We start from the raw sequence: 21364 nt of genomic DNA, 5'->3' as shown, positions 1-21364 counted from the left end.
TGTGTTACTGATCCTGTCTGTGTGTGCTTTGATATGCGGTTTCAGCCACGTGACCCCTTCAGCCCATTGTTAGAAATGTATCATGGTTTTTCTATAGGTAGGTACACCTTAGCAACTATGGAACTGAGCTAGAATTGTTGTAGATGCTAAATCTTTTGGGGGAAGAACAACTACGGCATTTGTAGTTACAATTACTTTACCATTACAAACAACACTGTTTTAGGAAAAACAGTAACATTGGTATTATCGCGGTTATGAGAAGTAAATCATTGTTTGTGGTTAACATGGACTTAACTATGGTTAATATGCAAACATTATAGGCGTGGACTATAATAGGCAAATGCTACTTTTACTTTGAGTATTAGGAAATACACGTTTCAATAATGCAATAAAAACGATGCTTACCTTTTGTCAGTAAGACGGATGGGACTGTGTTTTTGTTCATCCAAACTTGGAGTAAAGAACAGTTACAGTCAAATCTTTCTAATCCTCTAGTCTTTGCCAGTGTTTGCTCATGCCTCAATCTCTTCAGGATCATTGTCTTCAGCCAAATGTCCGATTAATTAGACACTCGATTGCAAGCTTCAGTAGGCTAATGGGTTAACTGTAATGTCGCACCAATTATGAAAATGGGGTCAGAAGCGTTTGGGATGGCGAGAAATTAACAGAAAAACGTTTAGTTAGGCGATATAACAACACGATTCTTGTAATGAGATATTAATATATATGTTATAGATCATCTCAGGGAAACCTAAACTAGTGCTGTCAAATGATTAATCGCGATTAATCGCATAAAAAAAAAAAGTTTTTGTTTACATAATGTAGCCTATGTGTGTGCTGTGTGTATTTATTATAAAGACACACACATGCATGTATATATTTAAGAAAAATATGTTCCGTTTATTAAATATATTTATATATGATAGGGTCATTCTACAGAAACGTCCACTTTTGGTATGGCAAGATGTCTATAAAATGTATTTCTTTTTTTTGCATTTAAACTTAGTCCACATTATTATATTATCTTTTGACTTTATGAATACACATAAATGACAGCATTTAAAAAAAAAAGTTTTTTGTGCATTTATTTAAAGACCACATGTACCATTTTTTTTGTCACTCGTGTTACCTTAATTCTTTGGCAATTTTAAAGGTTTTTATGAAATGTTATTTCTCGATTTTTTTTAGTACATGTAGTCAGAGTTACAGAAAAATAATGATAAATGTACAATTATTATCATGCCACAAATGTATTTCTTTTTTTTGCATTTAAACTTAGTCCACATTATTATATTATCTTTTGACTTTATGAATACACATAAATGACAGCATTTTTAAAAAAATGTTTTTTGTGCATTTATTTAAAGACCACATGTACCATTTTTTTTGTCACTCGTGTTACCTTAATTCTTTGGCAATTTTAAAGGTTTTTATGAAATGTTATTTCTCGATTTTTTTTAGTACATGTAGTCAGAGTTACAGAAAAATAATGATAAATGTACAATTATTATCATGCCACGTGACACATTTTATTTAATGTGACAGAAAAAAAAGTAACACCAGTGACACATTGAAACACCAGTGACATACAGTCCAAAGATCCTTATTCTTCAACTATAATTAAGTAGATAAGACTAAATTGTTACATTTGGCAATTAGTGAAAGCAGTTAGTAAAAGAGCATAAACATAAACTGATCTTCACTGGTGCTACCCATAAGGAAGGTAACACCAGTGACAATTTTCATGAAAAATGCATTTTACAAAATGCCTGCTGCAAGGTATCAAACCACGTGTTGTCAATCATGGTATACTCACTAAACTGAGAAGTTTAATCCATTTGTATTCTAGTTTTGTTTACAATTAACGTATTAACAATAACGTAGGTCACACCAGTGACTTCCACTAAAAGCTTCATATGAAATCATGAGATAAATGAGAACATTTCTGATAACTGAAGAGAGACAGTGGACTTCACATGGGCCTTTAATTAAGTAGATAAGACTAAATTGTTACATTTGGCAATTAGTGAAAGCAGTTAGTAAAAGAGCATAAACATAAACTGATCTTCACTGGTGCTACCCATAAGGAAGGTAACACCAGTGACAATTTTCATGAAAAATGCATTTTACAAAATGCCTGCTGCAAGGTATCAAACCACGTGTTGTCAATCATGGTATACTCACTAAACTAAGAAGTTTAATCCATTTGTATTCTAGTTTTGTTTACAATTCCCTAACAATAACGTAGGTCACACCAGTGACTTCCACTAAAAGCTTCATATGAAATCATGAGATAAATGAGAACATTTCTGATAACTGAAGAGAGACAGTGGACTTCACATGGGCCTTTTTTCACAGATCTTCAGGAAATGGGAGGAAGGAAGTCAAGTGATGTCATCAGTGTGATTTTTATTTCAAAATCAAATATTTTTGTTAAACGGTAACACCAGTGACAACTCCAGGGGACCACTACTTTCATTACATATTTTATCATATTTATTTGCCATTTTGTTTTTTTATGTAATTTATATAATATATTTGATAGTTATGAATACATCATTGTATTTTCAATGGTAGAAAACCCTGTTTTTGACCTCAAAATAAAGCACTTCCCCTCTGTACATGGCTGTGGGGACGAGCAGTTTTGTGGTGCTTTGGAATTCTTTATAATTAATTAAAAACAAATATTGCCACATTGATAGCTCAAGAAGGTGTAATTGTTCAAATAACACATTGTTTTATTTTAAAATAATTAAAAAAAAATTATAACCCTAAAGTGTTTTTCAAGTGTAATATTTCTGCAAAGGCTAGGGACAGAAAAATGGACATTTCCATAGAATGACCCGATATCATTTATATGAATATAAATATATACATGTAAATATTTTCTAAATATATGCAGTATGTGTGTGTCTTTATATATACATAATAAATATACACAGTACACACACATATGTTATGTAAACAAAAACGTTTGTTTTGGATGTGATTAATCGCGATTAATCGCGATTAATCGTTTGACAGCACTACTAAAAACCTATTATAGGACTGTTACACGTAACAGTGGAGACTATAAATACGTCACAGTATTTTACAAGGGAGGGGGCTTGCCATTAAAACGTAAATGCATCTTAATGTTTAAAAAAAATGTAATATATCAATTAATAAAAAAAAATAATAATAAAAAAGAGTTAATTCTGTCAGAGAAAAAAAATAGGCTACATTTAAAAAAATTTACTTCTAGCATATTCTTAAAATTGGACCACAAATCCAAGTACAAATCCAAGGACCAGACGTAGATACGTTTTTTACCACACTGTTTTCTTTACATTTTCATTCATTCGTAGGCTATATGGTTGCACTAAAATGTTAGTTTAAAAAATTGCTAAATTGAAATGCTTTACTGACTGATGTTTCATTGACATTCAGTTGTTATGCTTTCAAATTTCATGCCTTTTGTAAGTATGTAATTTCACAGTATTTTCCCCTCCTGAATTACTACACTACTTGCTCAGTCACAATTCTAGAATGGTACAATTAACTCAGGCCGGTGACTTTTTTTTTTGTATGACATTAAAATTCTTTTTAGAATAATTGCACATAAATAGGTCAAGCAAAACAAATGTGATTATTTCTGAAAACCTTTTAGGCAGACATTATGGTGCAGTACAAATATTTTCAGCTTCCCTTATTCTGTCCCTTATTTTCAGAATATAAAGAATCACAATGGTCCCTTATTTTCCATTTCTGAAGTTAATTGGCAACCCTAATGATGACGTAATTATCGTTTGACTCCCCCGACAGAAGACAGTGTTTTAGCACCTTGCTGAAAAAACGTCAGTTGTTGAAGATATGTGAGCAAAAAAATACAACGGATTACCAGGCTGGACAGTTCACTGTTGCAGACATAGGCCTGTATACTCAGGTTTTAATGACTTTATTTGAATAGGCCTATAGTCAGTCGTGAACTAAGGCGTGAAACTCCAGGGATAAAAAACGAGTCCCACTCCAGCCTTGATTTACCCCATTTAAAGGCATGCCAACTTTGATATAGTTTAAAGAAAGATATTTTTGATCTTGTGCACCTCCAGAGGTCACCAGAGTTCAACAGCTGTACAGGAGCCGTTTCATCCTGTAGAGCAGTGATTCTCAACCTTTTGGCGTACCGGACCCCAGTCCAATTCAGAACCATCCTCAAGGACCCCCAGAACAAAACTGACTCATCTATGTATCATTTGTGTGTCTCAGTGAGGACCAAATACAGTCAAGTATAATGCAAGTTAGCTGACTTGTCTAGTATTTGGCCATATCATCAGCTATATTGGACTTTTCTGTCATGGGAACATGTCAAAATATACGAAATTTATACAAAAATTCATACTTTATACGGACCCCCTGGCCTTACGTCAAGGACCACTAGGGGTCCACGGACCCCTGGTTGAGAAACACTGCTCTAGAGGGCGTACTAATCATTACTCAGTATCTCCTCCTCAGGTGAGTTACAGCAATGAGGTGCAAGTTTGCTGGGTTACTACTACCTCACAACCCCAAAAAACATTTAAGGACATTGAAAATAATTCAGAAATCTATTCAGTCCGCATGCAGTCAAAAAGGTCGAGTTGTTCTATTGAGTGATTAATACGCAACAACACGACTTAAGGCCTCCTGAGCTGCGTCTTTCCCTTATCCTGAGATCAGATGAGTACATTTATAACTGTAGCAGATATAATATTTGTATAGCTCGTCCTGTAGAGGGAGCTATCGATAGGAGGGGCTATCTCACAGAGTTGTTTCCAAAGGACAGAGAAGAGGGGAAAGCAACAGTATTCACAGGGAGCCCAGAGGAGACCGACCTGCGCGATTCTTTTTGGAAAGAAAACGCCGAGGACCATCTATTATACTGATATATTCTACTATTCGATAGAGCTGTATTACACACGACCGCAAGGATACTCTGTCCTTGGGGTGTATCGTCGCTGAGTGAAGAGAGCGCGCAGAGGCTGCGGCTGGACAGAGGCGCGGTGGAAGCTGGGAGCGCGAGCCGCTGTGGGGCTGATGTGCGCGGCCTGTCTCTCAGCAGCGGCCCGCTATGGCGGAGACCAAGATCATCTATCACCTCGACGAGCAGGACACTCCCTACCTCATCAAACTACCCATTCCCGCTGAAAGCGTCACGCTCGTCGACTTCAAAAATGTCCTCAATAAACCCAACTACAAATTTTTCTTCAAATCCATGGACGATGATTTCGGGTAAGCCACGATATGCACCCCTTTGTATTTGTATCGTCCGTCGTTCCTGTCAGACTGAGCACTTGTGACGGCTTTATTTCGGTGTCATTATTTACTTGTTTTCTCTTGTCTTTTCACCCCCCCCAACCCCCCCGTCGGTTTCTCTCACACAACCTCAGAAATCTGAGCTGTACTGTCTGTATTAGTATTGTTTCCAGATCACGCTATATGTACAAACAGCTAACAAACCGCAATTTCTAGCCCATATCCGCGTCTATTGTTTAAAAGGTGGTCAGTGTATATTCAAGTCTGTGGTCAGTGTTAATGGGGGGAGGCTTTATGTGATTTGAGGTTCAAAGTCTGATGTTTAAAGGAAAAGACCAGCTTATTTCAGTGACAGATCAGCTGTGAAACCATACACCAGACTGAGTAAGAGAATGCTTAACATTACAGTGCCCATGTTTCATTTTAAAATAATGACTTACAAGATGTAATTACACAGTATACTGTATGGTGCTCATTGCTTACTCATTACTTACTCGTGTAATTGTACGGTGACATGAACACTGCGATGTTAAGTGTGATTGGAAATTCGGAAATATCATGGTGTTTTAACTTTGCTTTCCATGGAAATCATTTTTTTTCTAGCTATGTTCAGCTCAAAAACATTTCACATGCTAAATGTGCACTCTTTGGGAGTGCAGTGTTTATTGAAAAAGGAAAATTTTAAATTAAACACACACACAAACAAGCGAACAGAAAAAACATCATCCTGACTGGTGAAGACATCGGTCAATAGTGTGAGAAATCAGGTCTTCACATTTTGAGAGAGATAGTAACTACAGTAATTAAAGGCAGGGTAAGTGATTTCTGGTAGCCAGTGTTGATATTTGAAATCACCAAAACAAACACGCCCCTACGCCAAAAGGTTCTTGCCCCTATTTTGATAGCTCCGCCCCACATATACGTACGCAACCCAGGTAACGATTAGTTCTGTCAAACAAAGCAAAACCAATGTTACACCGTGTCTATGGACGTGAGCGGCGCGGCTCAACAAACCCCGACAGAAAACTGCTGCCGGGTTCTATTTATGACGTGCTGACACACATTTCAAATGGTTTTCAACGGTCGTTTGATCGCGTCCAGTGTAGCAGGGCTCTACAGTGCGACCATTTCAGTCGCATTTGCGACTGAAAACTACTGCGTGCGACTATGACAACATTTTTAGGAGCACCAGTGCGACTGACCCGATCATCATCATATTTGTGATTGCACTCAGGGGAGCTTCAATGGTTTCTATGTGTTTTTGCAGCGTTGAGTAATGTATCACAGACATATCTCACGAATCCTTTCATAAGCAAAGTGTAGACTATCTAGTGAGTCAGTGATTCATGATTACCCATTCATAAAGACAGTCACTTAATTCATTCCTGAATGAATCAGCCGTTCGAATTAATCAATTGAATGAATGATTCAGTAATAAAAATCAGTGACTTACTGCCACCTGCTGGCAGTTTGTTTAATTTTTAAAGTATCTTTTCAGTTATTTAAATCATTTAATATTTCTATATTCAAAATTGTATATTTAAAACCACCATTAATATCACCATGAATTTATGAATTCAATTGCACTCATTCCACTTCTGAGCCTCATTAAATATCTGAAAGTACACCGGGCCACTTTTGTGTTCTTCTGTGCCACCTCTACAAATTAATTTTGTTAATACTGATTTCATTTGATTGGTAACTTATATTTCTTATTCTACTTAAAAATTAAATTAAAAATTGTAAAAAGCTTATAAAATATACATTTTTTTGACAAAAGATGACATACTTTTAATAAAGTTAGAGGAGTCAAATATCACCTCTTAATGGGAAGGCTACTTTTTGATAACATTTTGGATAATTGTTTAGAAGGTGCTCCTAAAATTTTGAACGTGCTCCTAAAAAGAAAAGTAAGCGTAGAGCCCTGTGTAGGCAGACTTTAGCTGTTGCGGCGCAGACACGGTGTTACTCACCTATTGAGAAGAAACAAAGCAACCTCGGCGTCCGATCGCAGGCCTCCGCTCCTTGAGTTTTCTCCAGCGCTGGAAAGCTGATCCGATATTTACACGGGTTCTACTTCTTGCCTTATCATTCTGCAGACGTTTTCTTCTTTTGTTTTTTATTCGCCATCTCTATCTCTCTGTCACTCGGCTCGGCTAATGTCCGTCCTATGCACTGAACGCTCTCTCCTCCACATCACGAGTAGACACGCCCCTTATTGCTGATTGGCTACAAGTTTGTTTTGCGATTCGGCCCGAATCAGTTTTCTAAAGTGTTTTTGAAAAATCACATACCCTGCCTTTAATTGTAACTTTGGCTCATATCATCTGATACAGTTTCTGATTTGCACCCGATTTACACAATTTTAATCAGCTCTACTGCAAACAGCTGGAGAGCTGACCCTGGTTTTGAAATAATCTGACTCTTATCATAACTACCGACACACTTTCTGATTTGCACATGATTTACACACAGCTCTACTTTAAACAATAAAACCAATTCATTCCTGTATATCTGGCCTAACTCAAGACCTGTTACACATTCAGGGTTCCCACAGTCTTGGAAATATCAGGGAATTTTAAAATGGTGATTTCCAGGCCCGGAAAAGTCATGAAAATGACCAAAATCAGTTATGTATAAAAGTATAAACGTCATGAACATTTATTTATCAAGACATTTAGGCTATCAAGTAATGTGCCGCTCAAGAAAATTGCTACAAAATTGTTCTTTGTGAGTTAAATCTCTATAAAAAGATCATCTTTATCATCTAATAGCCGGTGACTATAAAAGTAATGGCAATTCATTGGTCAGAAAGTGTGGGATTCTGCCTGTCAATATTTACATGGTGTTGTTTCAATGCTACTGTGTTTATAAAGCAGCAGGCTGCGTATTTAGATGTAGGAGTTAAAAAATGACTTTGCTCTGTCACCACCCCCAGTAGTGCAGCAGTCATTCCAGTGTTTATGAGCGGTAAAGTGTACTTTAGTGCTGTTGCGCACCTCCCAGTGCATGCGGCTGAGGTCTGGAATGCTGACTTGGAAACACCGGACCACTCGGGAATCATGCTCACTGATCCTCTGAGCAGATTTCTACAGTCACTGTTAAGCCACAAAGAACAGTGTCATGTTGCGAAATTCAAGTCCATGCGATCTGCTTTTTGTTTGCTTTTCTTGGCATGCCAGAAGGTTCTCCTTTAGACGCCAAGCTACACAAACTTCTTTGCGCGCACACAGACCCGTCCACCACCTGTAAAACAGGACCCTCCTAACAGACTTTTTCTGTCCACGTTGCTTGTTTGTATCAGCGTACTGTCCAAACCAGCTCATCAAGGTGAACAGCCAGCCATTGTTCCGTACCCTGTGGCATAATCACTTCCAGACTCTCCACTGCCATGCCATGATGCAAAACAGGCCCGCTTGATCCATGCCCATTACGCTGCACGTGATTTCAAATCAAAACATCAGCTGAATTCATCTCAGTGACCTGGAACAAAAGGCAAACGAAGTGAAAGATTAGTGAGAGTGGCAGTAATAAGTTGTGGTTAACATTTGCACATTACGGCACGTACTGTATGATTAGGTTTTAACCTACTGATTGGCAGGTACGACGAAAGTCCGCTCATGATCCCCGCAGTTTGTTTCACACACGCGTATCTCATATGGATATGAGAAGACTATTTAAATCTGATGCATTTGACACATTATGATAATTCACAGATTGTAGGGCATCATGATCAGATGATCTAGAGTGTGTAAATACACTGAAAAAATGGTGGTGTAGAAACAGTTTTCACTCACAAATGGCTGGCAAATTTAAATGTAAAAGATAAAGCAAGTAACAATGCACCGAATGTGACATTTTAAAGAAGTATATATATGTATAACATACTCCAATAATCTTTGCAACTTCTAAAAATCTTTGCAGAAGTCCTTTATGAATTGAATAGAAACATAAAAATGTGCCAATTGATGTAGAGTTTAAAAATCTTGCAGTTTTTTTGTAGAAAAGCTACATTGCCATTTTGCACCAACCGAACTGACTTAATGCACCTGGTGCCGTAATTATGACTTCTCAACTCATTAGCAGATATAATATTTTTCATCAAATATGAACTTCATGACTTGTAGACACCATTAGTCCTAGCACTCACTTTCCTCAGTGAAGATGACTGCTGGCCAAACATTATGTTACCTGATTAATATTCATGAGCCATGCTGATTTAGTTTAGAATATCCCAATTTATAATGTGCTGGACTCAACAAAAATTAAGGCACTAAATTATTTTAAAACTGTCCGTGTTGATAGTAAAAAAAAAAAGCTGTACATAAATATTACTATAAACCTATACTGTAGGTATCATAATAATAAGAATTGTTGTGTGACTTGATAATTTGTCATGTTGACTGGAAGACATTATTTGAGATGTAATGATAAGGTTATATGTCTTAATCAGTGAGTCTGATTCTTTTTTCATGGTGTCTGTCTTTCACACACACACACACACACACACACACACACACACACACACACACACACACACACACACACACACACACACACACTCACTCAGCTTCAGTGAGAGGCAATCTACTTTTTAACCCTTCATATAAACACCCATATGTATACACACTCATTATTAACAACATTATACTGGATCTCTGTGCTCTGACTTCATCCAGTGGCAGGAATGTGGCGTTGTGATGTAGCATGAGAGCATGATGAAGCTGAGCTCACTGCAGATGTGTCATCAGTTTCAGGGAAGCGATCAGATTCAGTTTCATGTACTTGTTCTAATGTATGAATTACTTCTCTTTAAGAATGTGCCATTGAGAATAGAGATCTTGTCAGGTGGTGTACTTGATTAAATGGGACACTTAAGTTTTCTTTCAGATAGACCTTGTGTACATTTAGTGGTGGTAGTCTGAACGACTGTGTGTGTGTGTGTGTGTGTGTGTGTCAGCCTCTCTCTTGGGTCTCTCTCATAACAGCTGCAGGGCCAGTAAGGCCATTAGCATCATGATCATCATTATAGTATACACACACACACACACACACACAGGTTTCACAGACAGATGGAGGATCCTACTAGAGAAAAGCCTCTCATGGTGAAACAGTAATAAATGGCGATTCAGAGGATTTGAGGTATATTTCATGGCATGCATCAATCAGGACAAAAGTATGTTCTGCCTTTAAGGAAGGTCATTCAATATTTCATTTTTATTTGCAACAGTATATGAAATTATAGTTGCATTGTATATCAGAAACACAATATTATTACAGTGCCCAAGCCTTAAAATATCGGCTATGTCACAGTATTTTCCGTGATGCATTGTAGCAGTTAAACTCAGTTGGGGAAAAACATATTTTTGATTGTAATTATTTTTATTTTATTTATCCTAAGACTTACTAAATCTTAAAAGAATTGAATAAGAATGCTACGAAAGTGTAGGATATAACTATATTCAACAGAATAACCCCAAGGCCTTTCACAATCATGATGAGTAAATGCTGATGATGAATTGTCATGCAAATATTTGTTATTAACAATTTTTTTTTACATGGAATTGTATATAATAAAATTATTAATTTCAATGATTTGAAAATTAATAATATAATAATATTTTATTTAATTAAAAAAAAAAAAATTTCTGTTAGTTGTAATTAACTAACCCTGATTATGACTCCCCTGCTCTCCCATACCACGCCGGAAAAAGAGACTCATTTGACAGCGTTTCTTTAAGTGCTTAAATTTCAATTACTTGGATGGCAAAATGTGATTTCAAATTGTGAACTATAATTGTGATTGGATCAAATAACCATGCTCAGACAATTAATCAATAATCGCGACAGGCATTTTGAATGTGCAAGGAATCATTAGTCTTGTTCATCATTGTGGAAGCAAAGACTACAGTGTTTATTTGTGCACTGAGGGGGAAATTGCCCATAAATTGTAAAATTATGAAGTTGATTATTTTGTCACTGTTGGAATTCAATTTCATAGATCATTTCTCCACTGGTATTGAAATATTCTGTTGATTCTTGTACAGCACAACTGGTACACGTACACACATACGGTCTCTCAGCATACTCCATCTGATTATTAAATGTTTGTTTTGAAGATTTATGGTGGATAGATCAAGACCATAGTTTCTGAAGTTACACAGAGTGTTTAACCTCCTTTCTAAAGAAGTTGAGATTTCCAATTTGAATAAAATGTGTGTGAGTGGTCAGTCTGGCAAATGTAAGCAGCAGAGAGAGGCCGACTTGTTCTCTCTGATGGAAGGGATGTTTCTGTAAAGGAGACTTGACCTACTTTCCCCTGCTTTATTTTCCTGTCTTGTCCTCTCCCTAGTGCGCATATGTGTACAGTTCTTCAAGTGTGTTGGACAGTATTAGCATATTGTATGTGTGTGTGATTTCCAGGTTATTAGCATTGTGTGTATTTTGGGTCTCTGTGGATTTCATTGCATCACTGGCTCGTTGCAGTCTCAGGATTTGGACTGACTGTGTCTCCAAAGACAGGATAGAGCACTTTGGGAGTGCTTACATTCCTTTCTTTTTTATTCTCATCTAGTGGCCTTTTCTCTTTTCTTCTCCTCCTCCTCCACATCTTCTGCTGTGGGGGTCAAGGCTTGTTTTCTAGACTAAATCTCATCATCTTGGGCTATGAAGAAGGAAGGCCCCTTCGTTAAGAGATCAGCCCTGCTTACAAATCAATGGGCCTGTCCACACACATGAGCCATCTGCACACACTGCCCCAATTCCACTGGGCCAGTCTAATGAAGGTCTGTGTGTGCAAGTATTGGAGCACTTTTATGTTTTATTGCTAAAGTAGACAGAAAAAAGAGATGGAGAAATATATAAATGTCAGTATGATAAGCTATAGTGTTTGTTACAAATGAAGATCTTTGTCTGAAACAGTTGGAAACCCATGCACAATTGTAATAAAACACTGGTAAAACCGTCAACACCATCTATCGCTAGGGATGTAACGATTAACCGCGAGCCGGTTGAAAATCGATTAAAATATGTGACGATTCAAATCGGTTGAGATGCTAAACAAATCGCGATTCATTTAGGTGTAGGAGTTTATATGAATGCATGTCTGAGGGGAACTTACTGTCTTTAGAAAAGTTTAGATGCTATTTTTTCTTTTCATCTTGCCTCTGTATAATGCATATTAAAGTTCATAAGTGCAGCGCTGCTTTGTTTACAGCGGAAACCAAGGAAATGCTTTAAGCGCCACCTGCTGGCAGAGAGTGAATCTGCATCTCGTTCAGCTCGTCTGCTGTTTCATGCAGATATTTTTATGTATAGTTTCATAAAACTGAAGTCAAACCATTCTGTTTTTGCTTCAAATTTCAAAATCATACAGTCTAATTTAGATTAAAAACTGCTCATGTTGCATGTATGCACCACCTTTGTTTGGATCAAGATTAAAATGCAGTGGTTGCCTCTAATTTGAAATGGAAAGAGCACAGACAAAGCCTTAGTTTGTTTATATGAAGAGATTTATTTTATTTGTGTTACTTATTTATTTGATTTGGGGCTTGTTTTAAAATTTCAATGTAGTTTTGTTATTTACATTTACATTATATTTAAATTTTGTCCAAAGCGATTTACAAATGAGGACAATAGAAGCAATCAAAATCAGCAGTAATATGCAAGTGCTATATTAGTATATTATTATAGTGTTATATTTCAATTTCACAAAGAAATATGCAGCATTTTGTCCAAGCAATAATAAAAGGACACATTTAATTTATAATTTGTCTTAAATCTAATTTTGTAATAAAAATAAATAAATTGTGAATCGAAGCGAATCGTGAAATCAAAATCGTGAATCGAATCGTGAGTTGAGTGAATCGTTACATCCCTGTATATCGCAGTAACCCTACTGCAAATATATATATAAAAGCACATAAAATGTGCTTTTTTGGATATATCCTCAAAGTCCTCTTTTTTCGCTTTCACAACTAAACACAGCGCCTTCACGACATGGCGGCGGCGGCAACAACAATACTACAGCAAGAATAAAATGTACGCCTTCTTTCCTTGCGTGAACATTTGGGCGGCGTTATGCAAATCTTCCCACATAGTGATGTAGACATGTGGGAGCGTGTTAGAATGAGGCGTTTTAGGTAGGCGTGGTTGACTCTTACATTTTATAAAGAATATCTCTTTGGATTTGAAACTTTAGTCTTTGCAACTTTACAGATCTTCTTTATGCACCAAGAGCTTGTAACACTCCAAAAGAGAAAGGAAAAATTTAAATCGCATCATATGACCCCTTTAACCTGGTGACTATATGATTTAGTACATTTTATTTCACTTTTTGTGTTCCATGCAAGAAAGTCATACAGGTTTGGAACGACATGGTGACTAATTGATGACAGATTTTTTTTTTTTATCTCTGGCTGAACTGTTCATTCAAGTAAAAATATAACTCATATCTGAGCAGGATTTCTGCTGTTATCCAAACTGAGGATTTTTAGATGAAGCTGGGACCTCATGCTGCCAAAGGAATGAGGAGAGCAGAGGAGAAAAACAGAATGGGAAAGGAGAAGTAGAGCTGCTCTCTGAGCCTCTTATGTCACCGACCCTGCTGAGTTTTTATTGCATAGCCCAAGCAGGATTAGAGTCTGTTGTGGAACAATGTGAAATCCACTCACTAAAAGCAACAAAGTGCTGAGATTGGAATTCACTGAGAGCTGTCAATCCTCATGCCAGAGTCTACATACTGTAGGATTAAATATGCACATACACAAATACTCTCATCAACTGCTTTTCAACAGCTAGCATCATTTTTGGCATCAACGATTTTGCACAGAAAACATTTAGAAGGCTTTGTAATAATACATGAAGCATTCAGAGGCAATTTAACAGCATTGCCTTTCTGTATGCTGTATTGCACAAGAAAAATCAAATATAGGCACAAGTGTATTGGGACACGGAGTTGGAATGAGATCTTGAGCCTGAGAGGCTCTGACTCATCACTTGAACAGATGTGACTTCAGCAGATACAGTCACTGTTGAAGGGTTTCATTAGCTCAGCTTCATCTGGCAGGAAGAGAGAGAGAGAAAGAGATATGATGCATGACAAATAAATCCCTAAATGTGGATGTAAAAAAGATAAACATAAGATTGATTTCAACAGATCAGTTTGAATTCATTTGATATTAATTTAGTTAGACACTAGAGGAGGAAACCGTAAAGCAAGCCAGTCAGATCAGATTGAATATTGTTGTTCTCAAATGCTGCCATTTTTATGTGCAATATGCTTCAGATGGTCTTTACAAAGCCAATGGAAATGCCATCTAAAGCTGAGAGTGGCTTGAATGAAAAAGCATTCACATCAGGGATGGTAAGATTCACCGATTCGCATCATAGCATAAAAGTTAATGCGATGCATCGATTTAAAAAAGTGTGCATCGGATACAAGTTGGCATTTGTATCACGATGCATTGTTTCTAACAAATTTGCATCGGTGAAAACAGATTTATTTATATATAATTATTAGTAGATGTGCTATAATTTTATTATTTAGTAAGTGACCAATAATTAGTGACCAATATTTTATATGTAGATTGATTTGTCCTCTCTGAACTGTTTCTCAAGCGCGTTCTCTCATCAACCGAAGAAATATAAGCGAACTATCTGTACCATATTGAATTGCATAGCATCATTTTTTCCATTGCATTGAATCGCATTGTGCTGAATTGAATAGAAATCGGATCGCTTTTAGGGGTGCATCGTAATAGGGGTGAATCATAACACTTCGCATCGGTAGCTGCTTCATATGTATTTTTAATATATTGTATCGTTGGCTAGTAGGGCTGCACGATTAATCGAATGCGATTGTCATGCGCATTTTGTTAAAAAAGCCGGTTCTGTAATCAGCAGGAAATCATCATCACGTGCTTTCAGATGGAGCAGAATTTACTACACAGAGCCGTAGTTCACTGACAAGTTACGCAAAACAATCGCAGACGATTTTATTGCGCGATTCTGAAATCGAAGAAATCGTTCGCAATAATGACAGCTGTTTGCATAGCTTCTCAGTGAACTACGGCTCTGTGAAGTAAATGCTGCTCCATCTGAAAGCATGTGAAAATACCACATTTAATAACATATTTTTACTCCAAACTCACTTCATAACGTCAGTCGAGTGTTTGAAATAAATCCTGTGAGATGATGTGGCTTCTTACACAGAATAAGGCATGCACCATATTTCATAGTTTTTAAGCAGTGATAAAGGAATTGCATTATAAATATACTTTAATAATAATAATAATAATAACTCGGATAAACCGTATATTGCCGTAGTCGTGTGTTTAGTAGTCACATTGAATCAATGAAAGCAGTTGAATCTTCTGTTTATTCAGCTGCAGCGATAGGCATTTTCTGGGAGATTTACTGCTGATCACAGAACCGTGCTTCACTGAAAGATACGCATGACAATCGCAGCTTCTGTCGAATCACGATCTCGATTCCATTTCGATTTATCGTGCAGCCCTATTGGCTATACATCAAGATGCATATTGCATTGGCCTCAGTTATGGAGATGCACATCCCTAATTCATATATTTTGTCTATAGGGGAAACAATAAGCATGTCCTGTGTGCATTATTACTGTTGTTCTATAACACAGCCGCTGTTTCGTCACCACTGCTTTGGTGTGTGATTAAAGATAGACGTCTGGTTTTGATTTATATTGCATGAATGCAATCATGATCACTCGATAGATTTTTATTATTAATAGCTCACATGGTCTGTTTCTGCAAACCTCACGTGCTTTTCCAGCCAGCTGTCTTTCACCCTCTTCCTTTTTGACAAAGGTTTCCATGGCGACAGGAGTCAGAGGGGTCAGCACCTTTTTAAGGAGCAGCTGGGAAGGGGGAGGGACTCTGAGGTTTATTTTATGGGAGACTAAATTAACCTGTGTACGTGTGAGGGGCCGTTTATAAATGGAGCTGATCATAGTGGTTTTACTTATTTAGGGGTGTTTGCTAAGTCAAGCGGCAATTTTACTATGGCCTCTTTTTGACATGAGCTAGTAAGCAACCATTTAGCAACCACTCAGAACACCTTAGCAACCTCCTAGCGATGCCATATCAGTCAACAGAACGCAACAGCAACCTAGCAACCAGCTAGATCTCTGTAGCAACTGCATAGCAAAGCTATATCATTGCTATATACAAAACCATATCATTGGTTTAAGTGATTAAGCAAAGTCAAATTAAAGAGGATTTTGTTATTCGTGACAACAGACCACAGTGCTTGCTTTTATATTTCGAGTGCAACTCATGTTTATTTGTTACATTTTAATAGACCTGTTGTCTCTGCAGGGTGGTGAAGGAGGAGATATCTGATGACAATGCCAAACTACCGTGTTTCAATGGACGTGTTGTGTCATGGGTAAGTTAGCGTTCACACACACACCTTCACTTCTTCCCTCATCACATTTCTCCTGCTTGTGTTTCATGTAACAGGGCCCTGCGTCTCGATGTTGCCGGTAAAGGTTTGATTAGGAGCCCCAGGTGTGAGGGAGCTCAGAGATCAGTCAGTCAGGCGTGAGTGTGTGTTTGGATGCGTTAAATTGAGCGCGAGTGTTTAGCGGTTAGCAAACATCTGCTCCTCCTCCGTCTGTCTCAGAGACACAGTAGAGAATATTGAGAGTGCAAATTCCTAATGGTATTTTTTAAAGCTCCTTGAAGGCCACTGCGGGACGGAGATGCTACTCTGAGGTTCATTTTCAAAAAACATGAGAATCTTTTCACAAAGGGCCCTTCCACATGGCAGTTAGCAGTGTATTCTTAGGGGCCGTTCACATATCGCGTCTTTTGCGCACTCATGTTCATTATTTCAAATGTAGACGCGCGGCAGGCGCGCTCATAATGGAAGCGATGTGGTCGCGACGCGGTGCCACGCGTAAATTTTTCCAGGCGCTTCCGCAAAAACAGGTGGATGAAAACATAGCTAATATTTCAAAGACAATATAAGAAATTATGAAATTGCATGTAAAGATGTACTTACTGTAAGTCCTACATAAGAGGATGAAAAAGCACTCTTTATTTTGACCTATTGAGTTTAATATGTAGGCTACTGTAGTTTCTTCATGTTGATATCCTGAAATACATCACATTACAGAAATAGGTTTTAAACACCATTTCATTTTGACTTTAAGGCAAGAAACGTACACCTGTACACACGCACAGACACACAAACACAGACACACACACACACACTCAATCAGAGGCACTAGCTCACACCTGGTTGCACAATTTCAATGCACTTACATTTCGCTGTATAATTTACAGATGAATGCACATGTAAGTAACACACTCTCACATTCCCTAGTATTTTTTATTCTATAGTCAGACTTGCATCACCTCCCTCTGATTGACTCTTTTCCAAGCACACACACATACACACATGCAGCCAGATTCCCATCTCTCAAATCTCCCCTTCCACAGAGAAGCACAAGGCGTGCTCTTTATCGCTGCTTTACTCCCTGCCATCTTCAGATGCGCTTTTCCAATGCAGCGGCCAGGAGAGGCAGGAACCTGGGGCTAGGGAAATATGCGCGTCCTCTTACTGCCCCTGTTTCAGATTCACACCAGCAGCTTCCCCATGCAGAGCGGAGCCTGTGGAAGCTGTCGGGCAGGGAGGGACTTGGCTCTGTCCATCAAAGAGCTTGCAGGCTTTGAAAGAGCAACGCGAGTTTGCTGGAGGGCCATCTAGTGGTCAGAGCTGTACTGCATCGCTTTCAACACCTGGGAGTAGTCAGCTGTTTATTACTGTAAAACACCAAATTTAATTTAATATCTGGCATCCATCAGTTAGAATTAGATCTAATGTCATTCCATCTGAGTCTGCCAACAGGAAATATATTAACTAAATATCTAAAATATATTAACCTTTGCTGCCAGAAAAGCTATTTATTGTGGCAGATTAGTGATTGAGTATATATACTGTATATATATATATATATATATATATATATACACACACACACAAATCAAATCATTTCTAAAATATATGGATGCCCTTTTTGGCCTCATTTCTTTCTCAAATACATACGTAAATGTAAGATTGATGTATTTAATAAGATTTCCATTTACGCAGTTTTAACATAAACTAATAAACTATTTATCACTCATACATAAATAAATCAGATTAGAATTATTTACTAAAAAATTATGGCATAGTTTATTAACCATTTGCTTCTATTTGGTTTAATTAAGTAATCATATTTTCAAAATGCATTTATCCTAATTGTTTAGTCAGCATAAATCTGTTCATCATGAAAATAATTACATTTATTCAGTTATGAACGTGATTAAACATAACTGTAAAACAGATTGGATTTATTGATGATAAATACATAACCTAACCTGGTTAGTGTGTATTGAAAACACATTCAGTCTATTACAGAAATCTTACCTATTTCTTTCCTTTTTCATTTATGTATAACAGGCAAATATGCATCATATTAAGTTTATTATTTTATGTAAAAATGTTTAAAATGGCTATTTTTTAAAAGCAATTCAAATACATAAATCTTAAACTAGGCCTAAATAATTTTTGCATGTACCATTTTATCATAAGAGTATCATAAGAATAAACTTGATTTATTTAGATGTTTTTGTATTTATTATTTTATATATTTAGCATATCTGTTCGTGCTTTTTATTTCTTTCTTTTATTTGAGCTGTTCCTTCAGATTGTGGAAAATATGGGAAATAATGTTTCAAAAAAACAAAAAACTATTACCCAAAAGTAATAAGTATCACCCAAGGCTGCTTATTCTCTGTGCTGCTGTGCTCTTAAAGCACATTGTCTCCTTCCATGTTGGCTGTGATTGGATTATCTTAAGTGAAGTCACAGGGTGGGTGAAAAACACTCCTGAAATATCCCGGCCATAACGAGAAGATTCAATCAGACAGATTTAGGGTGGTGTTGGGACTCCAATGCAGCACATTGTGGCCAGTGTCATGGACGTTTCAGAGCAGATGTGCTCGTATAAGAGGCTCTCTGTTTCTCCAGCAGGCATGTAAAAGCTCTCTTTCCAAGACACTCCTAATGATCATTATTATAGTGTTCATGGCATTCTGATTAATATTATTCCCCTCCTAAACTATGACATGCCCCATTTACCCTCAGATCGCAGTTGGTTTTAAAACACGGAGAAAACTAAGCGGACAGTATGCTTTTGATTAAAGGGGTCATATGATGCTTTTTTAAAGATCATTATTTGGTGTAACAGAATATGTTGACGTGCTTTAATGTTCAAAAAACACATTATTTTTCAAATACTGTACATTATTGTAGGTCCTCTATGCCCCGCCTCTCTCAAACGCTTCGTTTTCTACAAAGTCCCTCCTTCCGACAAGCGCAGTCTGCTCTGATTGGCCAGCTGACCCAGTGCATTGTGATTGGCCGAACACCGCAAGCACTCGTCGGAAATGTAACGCCCCTTACCATAATCGCGAGCTTCATCTTTCAAAATAAATGTAAAGACAGTAAATTATGTAATTAGTTTACAACTGCAGCAGTGGAGGACTATTATTCTGCTGTGTGATACTGCGGAAGAACTGATGACGGCACAGTTTGATCTTCGGTTGACCAATCAGCAGAAAGGGGCGTTTAATTCCCGCCCACATGTAGAAATCAAATATTCAAGCTGTTTATTAATTTTTCCACCCATGAACGAAAAACGAAAATTTAAGCTGAATTCTCTTTTTTTCGTTTTTTGGAAAAAAACGAAAAAGGAGCCGTTTTCTAATTTTTCTACTTTCAATATTAAATCAAAAAACGAATGATCGAATGATACACGGATTTTATTGCTTTATTAGAATGATTTCTGAAGGTTCATGTGTCACTGAAGACTGAAGTAATGATGCTGAAAATTAGGGATGTAACGATTAACCGTGAGCTGGTTGAAAATCGATTAAAATATGTGATGATTCAAATCGGTTGAGATGCTAAACAAATCGCGATTCATTTAGGTGTAGGAGTTTATATGAATGCATGTCTGAGGGGAACTTACTGTCTTTAGAAAAGTGTAGATTGTATTTTTTCTTTTCATCTTGCCTCTGTATAATGCATATTAAAGTTCATAAGTGCAGCGCTGCTTTGTTTACAGCGGAAACCAAGGAAATGCTTTAAGCGCCACCTGCTGGCAGAGAGTGAATCTGCATCTCGTTCAGCTCTGCTGTTTCATGCAGATATTTTTATGTATAGTTTCAAACCATTATATAGTTTCAAACCATAGAGGTCAAACCATTCTGTTTTTGCTTCTGCTGTTTCATGCAGATATTTTTATGTATAGTTTCATAAAACTGAGGTCAAACCATTCTGTTTTTGCTTCAGATTTCGAAACTTTACAATCTAAATTAGTTTAAAAACTGCTCATGTTGCACGTATGCAGCATCTTTGTTTGGATCAAGATTAAAATGCAGTGGTTGCCTCTAATTTTAAAAGGGAAGAGCAAAGACAAAGCCTTATTTTGTTTATATGAAGATATTTATTTTATTTGTGTTACTTATTTATTTGATTTGGGGCTTGTTTTAAATTTTGTTTTGTTATTTACATTTACAATTATATTTAAATTTTGTCATTTAGCAGACGCTTTTATCCAAAGCGATTTACAAATGAGGACAATAAAAGCAATCAAAACCAACAAAAGAGCAATAATATGCAAGTGCTATATTAGTATATTATTATAGTGTTATATTTCAATTTCACAAAGAAATGTGCAGCATTTTGTCCAAGCAAAAATAAAAGGACACATTTAATTTATAATTTGTCTTAAATCTCATTTTGTTAAAAAAAAATTATAATAATCGTGAATCGAATCGAATCGTGAGTTGAGTGAATCGTTACATCCCTACTGAAAATTAATCTTTGCATCACAGGAAATTTTAAAGTTAGGAAGTTAAAAGTAACAGTTAAAATATATTCAAATAGAAAACAGTTATTTTGAATTGTAATGATATTTCACAATATTATTGTTTTTGCTGTATTTTTAATGAAATAAATACAGCTTTGTTAAGCGACATTTCTTTCAAAAACATTAAAAAATTTG

At 36.8% G+C, this 21364-nt stretch overlaps 1 protein-coding gene across 1 annotated transcript in view; it reads left to right on the top strand.

Annotated features, from left to right (window-relative positions):
• The first annotated feature begins 4769 nt into the window (after positions 1 to 4769).
• The window catches only part of LOC107575491 (segment polarity protein dishevelled homolog DVL-3), a 33054-nt gene continuing 16459 nt past the window's right edge, over positions 4770 to 21364 (top strand). Inside the window, exons 1-2 of the mRNA XM_016261861.1 lie at positions 4770 to 5250; positions 16623 to 16692. Of these exons, the coding sequence (XP_016117347.1) occupies positions 5090 to 5250; positions 16623 to 16692 (231 nt within the window). The 5' untranslated portion in view covers positions 4770 to 5089. The remainder of the gene's footprint in view (positions 5251 to 16622; positions 16693 to 21364) is intronic.

Source organism: Sinocyclocheilus grahami, unplaced genomic scaffold (genome assembly GCF_001515645.1).
Source record: "Sinocyclocheilus grahami isolate Dianchi unplaced genomic scaffold, SAMN03320097.WGS_v1.1 scaffold31.1, whole genome shotgun sequence".
Classification (NCBI taxonomy): Eukaryota; Metazoa; Chordata; class Actinopteri; order Cypriniformes; family Cyprinidae; genus Sinocyclocheilus; species Sinocyclocheilus grahami.
This window is presented reverse-complemented; position numbering and strand designations above follow the sequence as displayed.